The sequence below is a fragment of the Postia placenta genome (assembly GCF_002117355.1).
Source record: "Postia placenta MAD-698-R-SB12 unplaced genomic scaffold POSPLAscaffold_13, whole genome shotgun sequence".
Classification (NCBI taxonomy): Eukaryota; Fungi; Basidiomycota; class Agaricomycetes; order Polyporales; family Adustoporiaceae; genus Rhodonia; species Rhodonia placenta.
The window spans coordinates 668947-678632 of NW_020169844.1; the positions used below are offsets into that span (position 1 = coordinate 668947).

The 9686-nt window shown below is 53.4% G+C and overlaps 3 protein-coding genes across 3 annotated transcripts in view; 1 reads left to right on the plus strand and 2 right to left on the minus strand.

The window, feature by feature from the left end:
- The window catches only part of POSPLADRAFT_1049107 (hypothetical protein), a gene marked incomplete at both ends in the record, with an annotated part of 5068 nt that extends 3071 nt beyond the window's left edge, over window positions 1–1997 (minus strand). The window contains 5 exons of the mRNA XM_024479664.1: window positions 456–740; window positions 782–867; window positions 1232–1347; window positions 1750–1865; window positions 1923–1997. Coding sequence (XP_024335737.1) covers window positions 456–740; window positions 782–867; window positions 1232–1347; window positions 1750–1865; window positions 1923–1997 — 678 coding nt within the window. The remainder of the gene's footprint in view (window positions 1–455; window positions 741–781; window positions 868–1231; window positions 1348–1749; window positions 1866–1922) is intronic.
- A 1402-nt stretch (window positions 1998–3399) lies between these two features.
- POSPLADRAFT_1049108 (hypothetical protein) lies at window positions 3400–4081 on the minus strand (the record flags this gene model as incomplete). Its single annotated transcript, XM_024479665.1, has 3 exons — window positions 3400–3612; window positions 3656–3856; window positions 3905–4081. 3 exons carry the CDS (start codon window positions 4079–4081, stop codon window positions 3400–3402), a joined length of 591 nt encoding a protein of 196 aa, XP_024335738.1.
- Window positions 4082–5617: 1536 nt separating this feature from the next.
- Window positions 5618–6765, plus strand: POSPLADRAFT_1151953 (hypothetical protein; the record flags this gene model as incomplete). Its single annotated transcript, XM_024486603.1, has 2 exons — window positions 5618–5988; window positions 6075–6765. The coding sequence occupies 2 exons, from the start codon at window positions 5618–5620 to the stop codon at window positions 6763–6765; spliced, it is 1062 nt and encodes a 353-aa protein (XP_024335739.1).
- Between the last annotated feature and the right edge of the window lie 2921 nt (window positions 6766–9686).

Sequence of the window (9686 nt, forward strand, 5' to 3'; positions counted from 1 at the left end):
GATTTTCCGGGGAAGGACTTGGCCCGTTTCGTACAAACGCCGGGTTTCAGAATGATGCTTCGGGTTGGAAGACGCTTGTATAACCGCCTCGCGAACCTAGAACGGTATGGTCATGTCATAATAATGAGGTTGATTCGCGTTAGCCCAGCGCACCTGCGTCGGTAAGGAATCAAATTCCCCCTTCGTCATCACAACTGCTGACACGCGTTCGTAGGTACCAAGATAGCAGCGCATGGCAGAGACGATGGCAGATAGCTCATTGTGTGATCCCGTGAGCTTGTTGTCTTGTGCCTCTCGCCAATTGCCTTTCTTCGATCTCATGCGTGTCGGTTTCACTAGGTATCCAAAATCGTACGGGCTCTCCCAGACGGCTTCATTGTTGACAAACACATGCTTCACAGATCCGCTGGACAGTCATATTAACATAGAATGACAGTAAGTAACATGAGACTTACAAAATCTGCGAGGTTGGCACAACGAAAATACTTAGGGTTCGAAGGGAACATCAAGACAACTGTAATGCTACGGACCGGCACCAATGCTTTCACAAGCTTGTTGATAGAGCGTTCCGGAGAACAAATGGGCAGTAGGGAATTACTTTCCACTTCGTTTTGCGGTAGCTGAGATGTCTGGGTGAAGGAGCCTTCCCATTGTTGGATCAAGGTTTGTGCGTTCGCGGACTCCCTCGTGAGACGCGCTACTTCTGCAGCCAGAGAGGCATTGCAGTCCTTGGACCACCCCTTCGTCAGAAGTCACGGAAATTCAACGTGCATGAGCTCACCTCAGCTGCCCGGAGTCGGCGGCGAAGCTGTTCGGTCTCCTCGCTCTGAAATTTCAGCACGATCTGGACTGTGCCTGGTGGTACGTCTATGGCAACTGAAGACATGCCGCGGTGTCTAAGAGCGATGTATGGGAGTTCCTGTGTGCTGCAAGTCTTGCAAGTCTTATACTTGGACTCGCGTTGTTTCCATGAGGCTTGCAGAAGGCTTCCAGGGTGTCTATCCCCACGTTATGACAGTACAGATAGAACTTTGATAGTGGGGGGTAAGGTTCTGGGTCGGTTGGGGAAGGTGGCGAATCAAATCTCAGTTGAGCTTATTGAACCGAGACCGGACCCGGGGGCGAGATAGGTTTGAGGATGACCATATGTGTGCACTGTCGATCCTAATTTGACACCATGTAAGAATCCGTTTTTTGTGCAGCGCACATTGGCAAGAGCATGATTACTTACTACCCCAACCGAGCCTTCCTGTCCTCCTCGTCCGTTCACGTTGACAGCATGCCACAGATCCCTCAGCCATCACATTGGGGAATTCGACGAATATCAGATGCTTGTTGAGAGAGTAACTGATTATGAATCATAGAGCCGGCGTGCGGATGCCTCCGTCTGAGTGTCCGTTTTCACGCTCAAGTCCAGGTGAGAATCGCTTCGTGCCGAGCAACAACCAAACGCCATTTACAGTGTGGTCGTAGAGTGTACCAAACATTTCCCAAAGAAGACATTGTGACTGCAAGCAGAAAGTGTCTTTAGTCGGGACCGACTGTCCGTATTTGGTTAGCAACGATATCGGCGCTACATCCTGATTTTGGCGCCAAATATCGACCTCTCACCGTAGACTAGTATATGTCCAGTACACACGAATGCGCCTTTAGCATGCTCTACAATCTCTAGTCGAGTATCACCATATATAAAGGTCAGCCTGCAATATGTACAACCTTCCCTGCTGCAAGCGACCTCGAGTGACATACCAGACGTTCAACTTGACGTCGGCCTCGCATAACCCGGTGGCGTGACATGGTGGACGCTGTCCGTTGGATATTTGCGGAAGTAATACATGGTCTGGGTGCAGGAGAGCCCGTAAAGCCTGCAGTTATATCTTGTTAACGTATGCATGTAAGCCGAGTGAAGATATCAGGCCCACGTACAGGGTACCAAACACGATGCCAATGAAACTACAGCCAATTGTGCTGTTGAGCTGCACAATTTTCGCAGACATAGCGGTAAAAGGAATGGGGGAATATTTGGAATTGGCGCCAATGACGAAGTCGTTTAACTAGCCCTTGGTGTCAGTTGAGATGAATGAGTCGTTCTCAAGTAAGTGGTAACTATCTATCTGGCACATGCCAGAATGCGATGAATGCCGCCGCAGACGGTTGACAGCCTAGTTGCGGTAGAAGCGCATATATGAGCATGTTTTGCCACTTCAAGAGTACGAATGCAAGCAACTATCAGACAAACATGAGATGGTGTTCAGGTCCGGCGAGATCGGCTGTGCACGATAGTACATCATGCACTGAGACAGATGATCTTCGAAGCACGGTACACAGCACTCCCGATCGAAGAAACCTTGTACAAGTGAGCGACGCACTAATGGGGCGTGAGGGTGGTCGCTCATGTCGGCATCTATATGCCGTAGAATGCTACCTGCCTTGGTGAGCACGGATGGACAGGTTGCGACGGGGTACCAGGCCCGGCAGGATTATGAGCAGATTTCGCAGATAGATCACGTCGATACGGTGAGCAGTTCGACAAGTATCCATATTCCAAGTCTGAGGAGCTCAGAGCGACTCGGACGCGAGTCGCCGACTTTGTGCGTATTTGACTTAGCTGTTAGAATGGATGATGACAGCAATAGTGCCAGTCAAAAATCTGATACTTGGCGTTGTATTCTAAATTCGAGAGGTTCGAGCTCCGGAGCAGAGAGATAAATGTCGCAGGAGACAGGAGAGCTCCAGTCGCCAGCGCCTAGTGTCGATCAGAAATGATCAAAGCCGTCGTAGCGTTTTTCTGCACAGGCCTTCCATGTACACTTTGTCCTCACCCGGAGTCCTCCTTCATGAGTCGCCTGCAACGCTTGCACATCTTTTCATCGAGTCTTCAATGTCTAAAAATCTCCACGAGGTCCTTCCTGCTAGAATATCCCCAGTCGCATCATCGGACACTTCGACGCTGTGGTCTGTCATGAGAAATCCGAGCTTTCTGCTGTTAGCGTAACTGTTATCGAATCAACTGTGTATTAGTGACCTACCTTGTGGGTCTATTATGAGATCGTACCTCAACCATTCTGAGTCTGTGCTTCATTGGTCATATCATAGGTGCGTCGTGAGCGTGCCGCCTCTCTTTCGCGTGGAAGGCTGACCCATATGGACAGATCATGCAGAACATTCGTTCATCGATTGTCGCTGCATTGTTCAGGCTAAAGACTCCGAGTTCAAAATGTACAATATACAAGTGTACCACCTTCGCGCAACCTCCGCTATATCCCCATGAGTGGCCCATAGCTCGTCCAAAGATCCATATCCGCCCTCCACTGAATTCCAGATGATTGCCCTCGCCCGTGGTGCGCCGCGCTCAACTTCTGTGCTCGTTCAAAACAGACGTATCCGAGCTTCGAAGCTTTATAGGTGAGTGGGTTTGCCCGCGCGTTGGGCCTGGTGTTCCTCCCATCGAGGCCTGTATCGCTCATTCAAACCCCGGAAAACGATACTCTTGGGCTCGAGGTCGGACTCGTTGCTCAACTCGTGACCGATATCGAGCCCCAGCGCGTTCGGACCATCAATTCGGAAGGGAAAATAATGGTCGTAGTCGGGTGCCTCATCCTGCTTTTGTAGCTGAACACTCCATGAATGCCTGTTGGTTGATTCAAACAGATACAACACTCGCCAGGAGATAACTCGTGTTCTTGAGCTCTTCGGGAATATCCTGTGGTGTCTGCGGCCCCGGGGATTCTACTTCATCGTCGAGGCCGCGGGGCGACAGTCTGGGTGTAATAGGTGGAAGTGGCTGTGGCCTGTGAATCGGTGCGAGGTACCCAGCAAGTCGAAGGTCTCTCAGAGACGCAGTTGTCGGAATTGGCTGGTGTTAATTTAACACGACGTGGGTTCATGTGGGATGGTGGCTGACCTTGCGAAATGATGCTATAATCTGTTGTAGCATGTCATAGTTACTCGTGCTTGCGTCGTCAATATTTGTCACGGAGTCGAGCTCTGTAAGCGCAGACGCGGAGTAGGTGTAGTAGGTACTGGTGTCTGGCCCGGTGGGGACGCGCTTGGTGTTTGAAGTATCAAGAATACAGTCCATTGTACCAGTGAGGATTCGGATGTCAGGTATGATGTATGCTGGATGGAGATTGTTGGTGATGGGAGGTGTATGCGCGAGAGAGAGCAGGGAGAGCGAAGATGCGTAGAAGTGCAAAGCAAGTAGCTCACTTGAGTGGTGTTCTGCGCATCCGGCGCCTACGCGCCTACGCGCATCGCGTGCCCGTGTTCGTGCTCGTAACCTTCCCAGTTATCACACGCGCCCTGCGCGGGGACACAGTCAGGGACAGCCGCTGATGAATACACGGAGACTGAAGTATCTCCCTATGACGGAGATCGAAGTGTCTCCGGCATGGGGAGATATCTCCGGCGTCTAAGAGATATTTCTCTGAGGGGGCGCTTAGCTCCCTGAACGGAAATTCTATCACGTGCGGTGCGAGAGAAATACCCAAGTCACGTGCACTTGCCGCTTTGGGTGGTGACCAAGATTTTGTCTCGTATAGTATCGGGGAGTTTCATTATGGCCAGTTTTCGGCCTCTAATGGAAATATATTTATCATGGCCAGCGCCGGAAAAGGCAGGAGGGTGCAGGAAAGTATGTAAAAAGCGTGTAAAACGCGAGTTTCTAACCCTAATCTGAGTTAGCCTGATTTGGCAGCAACTCAGATTAGATAATGAGAAAGGACCGGACTGTCATGAGTTGGTACGGCGTCTAGCCGTTTTTAATTTTTTCCTTTTCGCGGGCTCGAACCCGCGACCTCTGTACTACATGCCTGATATGGATGCATCGCTATCTACTGTACGATTAGATTAGATGGGCGGCAGTGCACGGCACAGCTTGGGCTCCGCTGACACAGCCTCTCTGACTCACTGGCCCCCAGGGCCGCGTCAGCATGCTGCGCACGGACCAGCTGTGCACGGACCAGTGCGCACAGCCTCCCCTAAACTTCCCCTGTATATAAGCCTGCCTCTGCTGCCCTAGGGACCTCAGTTTTGACCTCTTGTCCCTAGGTCAGTAAGCCCCTGTACTTACTTACTTATTCAATGCTAACTACTTGTCCCTAGCCTTAGGTTTGAGCCCAGCTCACCATCGCTTCGGTAAGACTCAGTCGAACGCCCCCAGCGTCCTTTGTTTGGTTCTCCCCAGTCGCTTGACCCTAAGTCGCGACATTAGGTCGAAACTTCTCACCGCTGCCGGCGTTCCTCGGAACCCACACTCACTTCATCACTTCCTATAGGTTGGGTGGTGCACACCCTGACTGTACCCTACGATATGTAGATAGTATACTATACATCGCCACCGCTTAGGGAATGAACCTTTCAACACCTGCACTTCAGTGGGCGGTGTTTGTCCTAACGGACGCGTGGACTAGGTTCCTGCTGCATAATAGTCAAAAGCAGTACTGGGCCCCACGTGAATCGCGAACCCTAGTGTTACCTTGGGCACCGTAGGTGCAAGCTAGTTTAGCACGGCCTTTCGTAGTACGCGCACCTCCCCTTCCTCCCCCCATCGTGGCTGCGTGTCAAGGCCTTGTTCACGCCTTCGACTCCAAGGACCTCATCGACGTCTACATCACTGATGGTCCTTCTACTCTCATCTTCGCCTGCGAACAACAACCGTGCCCTAATCGCACGCCTCGATCGATCAAGGAGGATTACGAGCGCTACAAGGCCATCAGAAGGGCCCAACATCCGCTCGGCCCCCGCAGTACCCACGCATCTCGATCTGCGTCCCGACACTCCCGCGCTGTCTCTCCCAGCTCTTGCCTTCCCCAAACTGTTGCCAGCACAAGTCAAGCAGGAGGAGATCCCGATCTCCCTGCAGACCCTGCACCAGAGCCAGAGTCTGAAGAGAGTGCGAGTGAAGAAGGAGTCTCGGAGCCCGAGCCTACACTTCACGGTCGGGCCGCATCGCCGGACGCGCTCCCCTCCGCGTCTCCAGTCACTGTCGTACGTGACACCGCCTCCGGGCTTCCTCCCTCGCCTGTACCGCCGTCGCCGCCGTGAGGCCGCTCGCACACTCGCTCCCCCCGAAGTCCACCCGGCGGACAGCCACAACCACCGCCTCCGCCCCTGGGCCGTCCTCCGTCCCCCCCAACACCGATAATGTCCTCTCCCACCGCCGCCCCTGATAAGGAGACGTTGAAACTCCTTCTCCCGCTCCGCTACGACGGGAAGTCGGTGGTCGAATGCAACCGGTTCATCTCGCAATTGCTGATCTACTGGGCGATCAACACGGCCCTCACCACGATCGAGCTAAAAATACAGGTCACCCTCAGTCTCCTCGACGGTGACGCTCGAACCTGGGCCACCCCTATCTTCTCCCAGCTCGCCGCCGTCCAGATTGGGGTCCAGGGAGCCATGACACCGTTCGCCAATGAAGCAGCCTTTCTCACGGCGTTCAAAGCCCGCTTCGGAAATCTCGACGATGCCGCCGCGGCACAGGTAGAGCTCACCAAGCTCTGCGCTGACAAATCCCTGCGCGAAAGACACACCGCCGCGGAATTCTCTGCGCTGTTCAAGGGTCCAGCGGACCGCTCCGGGTATGGGGACCTGGAACTACACGACAAGTACCTGAGCGGCATCCCCTCCCGGGTCTACCGGAAGATCGAGCTCGAGACCTTCACCACGTGGCGAGAAGCTGACACGCGCGCCACCGAGGTTGAACACACAAGGAGCTTCGGCCAGCATCAACGCGGCCGTCGGAAAAGGAGACTTCCCCAGTAGTTGCTTTGGCTGCGGGAAGCAAGGGTACTGACAATTTGAGTGCCCCAATTGTAAGGACAAGCCTTACACAAAACGCGCCGACGTGTGGGCTATGGTTGCCTCGGGTTCCACCCAGGCGGCGACAAGCGCCCCCGTCCCTTCACCCTCGGCAAGTATAAGTGCCGCTTCAGCACCATCGGAGCTGGCGGACTTGATGGCACAGGTGAAGTCGATGCGCGAGGAAGTGGAGCACTATCGAGCGCTCAAAGAAGAGTCTTTTTGATCCGGTCCGCGCTTCGTGCCGCACGCGTCGGACCTCGTAATAACAATTTGTACAATGTATTGGCGACCGCGAATGTTTACGAGTTGGACCATGGGTCCCAGCACTTCCACATCCCGGTGCGCCTCAAGGGAGAAAGACGGCACAAGGATATAATTGCAATGGTGGACAGCGGAGCCACCACGAAGTTCATCAACAAACGTTTCATCACGGAAAATCGAGTACGAGCGCGGAAATTGAAAGAACCAATCCCGCTTTACAACATCGATGGAACCCTCAACAAGGATGGAAGCATCTCGGAAGTAGCAGTGCTACAGATGCAGATTGGAGATCACGTCGAGAAGACGGTGTTTACGGTCACAGACATAGGTCCAGAGGATGTGATCGTCGGGTTGGATTGGCTATGCAAGCACAACCCTGAGATTGATTGGGAGTTGGGCTCCCTAAAATTATCGCGATGTCCTGAAACGTGCAGTGCCAGGAGGACTGGCCGGATGGAGCAAGCAGCGACTGCGCGTGATACGGGGGTCAGGCCCACGGCGCGCAGGCGTTCGCCGAAATCCAAACGGTCAGTCATAGGTGCCTGCTGGAGTAAGGTACTACCGGACTTCGAACCCGAAGAAGATCCGGTAGATGTCGAGTGGGACGAAGCCGACTTGATCGAGGCCTGGGAGCAAGGTATTACGCTTCCTGGCGCCCCTCAACTGTTCGTCGCAGCCGGGCATACGTACTCCCAGCTGTTCACTGAGGAGGAGATCAAGAAGAAAGTCGTTAAAACCGCTGAGGAGTCGGTGCCTAAACAGTACCACGAGTTTCTGAAGGTCTTCTCAAAGGAAGCATCAGAACGGCTACCCGAGAGGAAGCCGTACGATCATGCAATCGAACTCGTGCCCGGCTACTCGACATTCCATTCAAAGGTCTATCCCCTGTCGAACAACGAGCAAGAGGAGCTTGACAAGTTCCTAAAGGAACAGCTAGCGAAGGGTTACATACGGGAATCGAAGTCACCTATCTCATCCCCCTTCTTCTTCATCAAAAAGAAGGAAGGGATGCTTCGACCCATGCAGGACTACCGTCGGTTGAACGCGATCACGGTTAAAAATCACTACCCCTTGCCGCTGATCGCCGAAATGGTCGACAAACTCCGTGGCGCCACACTGTTCACGAAGTTCGATGTCCGATGGGGATACAACAACGTCTGGATCAAAGCCGGTGATGAATGGAAGGCGGCCTTCGTAACTAACTGGGGTCTGTACGAACCCCTGGTGATGTTCTTCGGCCTCACCAACTCCCCTGCGACTTTCCAGGCGATGATGAACGAGATCTTCCACAATCTCATTGTCGGCGGCAAGATCCTCGTGTACCTAGACGATATACTCATCTTCTCTACCAACAAAGAGGAGCATGAGAAGGTTACGCGCGAGGTCCTCCGCCGCCTGCAGGACAACGATCTGTTCCTAAAGCCTGAAAAGTGTGAATGGGATGTTCCCAAAGTCGACTACGTCGGCTATGTGTTCGGTGGCGATGAGGTGGCGATGGATCCCGCAAAGCTAAAAGGAATTAATGAGTGGCCGGTACCCCGGAACAAAAAGGACATTCAGAAGTTCCGGGGGTTTTCCAATTTCTACCGCCGCTTTATTAAGGACTTCGCCAAGATCTCGCGACCACTCGACCGACTCACAGGGAACGACCCATGGCATTGGGGCGAGGAAGAGCAGCACACCTTCGATGAGCTCAAGCGGCTCTTTGCCACAACTCCGGTCTTGGCGCTGTATGACCCAAATCGAGAGACACGCATTGAGGTTGATGCCTCGGGCTACACCACTGGCGGCGTATTGATGCAGAAGCAGGACGACGTCAAATGGCATCCTATTGCCTTCCGATCTCATGCTATGGACCCTGCCCAGCGTAACTACGAGATCTACGATAAGGAGATGCTTGCGATCATTGAAGCACTAGAAGATTGGCGCCACTATCTCGAGGGATTGCCCAATCAGTTCGAGATCGTCACTGATCACAAAAACCTCGAATACTGGCGCACGTCCCAGCACCTCACGCGTCGTCAAGTGCGATGGTCTGTCATGACTTAGGGTCAAGCGACAGGGGAAAACCTAAAGCTGGGGGCGTTCGACTTGTCTTACCGAAGCGATGGTGAGCGAGGCTCAAACCTAAGGCTAGGGACAAGATAATATATTAGTTAGGTAAGGAAAAAGGAATACAACTGAAGGCTTACTGACCTAGGGACAAGAGGTCGAAACTGAGGTCCCTAGGGCAGCAGAGGCCGGCTTATATACAGGGGAAGTTTAGGGGAGGCTGTGCGCACTGGTCCGTGCACAGCTGGTCCGTGCGCAGCATGCTGACGCGGCCCCGGGGGCCGGTGAGTCAGAGAGGCTGTGTCAGCGGAGCCCGAGCTGTGCCGCGCACTGCCGCCCCATCTAATCTAATCGTACAGTAGATAGCGATGCGTCCATATCAGGCATGTAGTACAGAGGTCGCAGGTTCGAGCCCACGAAAAGGAAAAATTAAAAAACGGCTAGACACCGTGCCAACTCGTGACATTACCCCCCCCTCAACGGCGCATGACCTCATGCAAGGCGCCCTTGCCCATCTCCCACCCAGAGCGGCATCGTGCTTCAGTCAGCGGCGAAGGCATTGGCTGAAA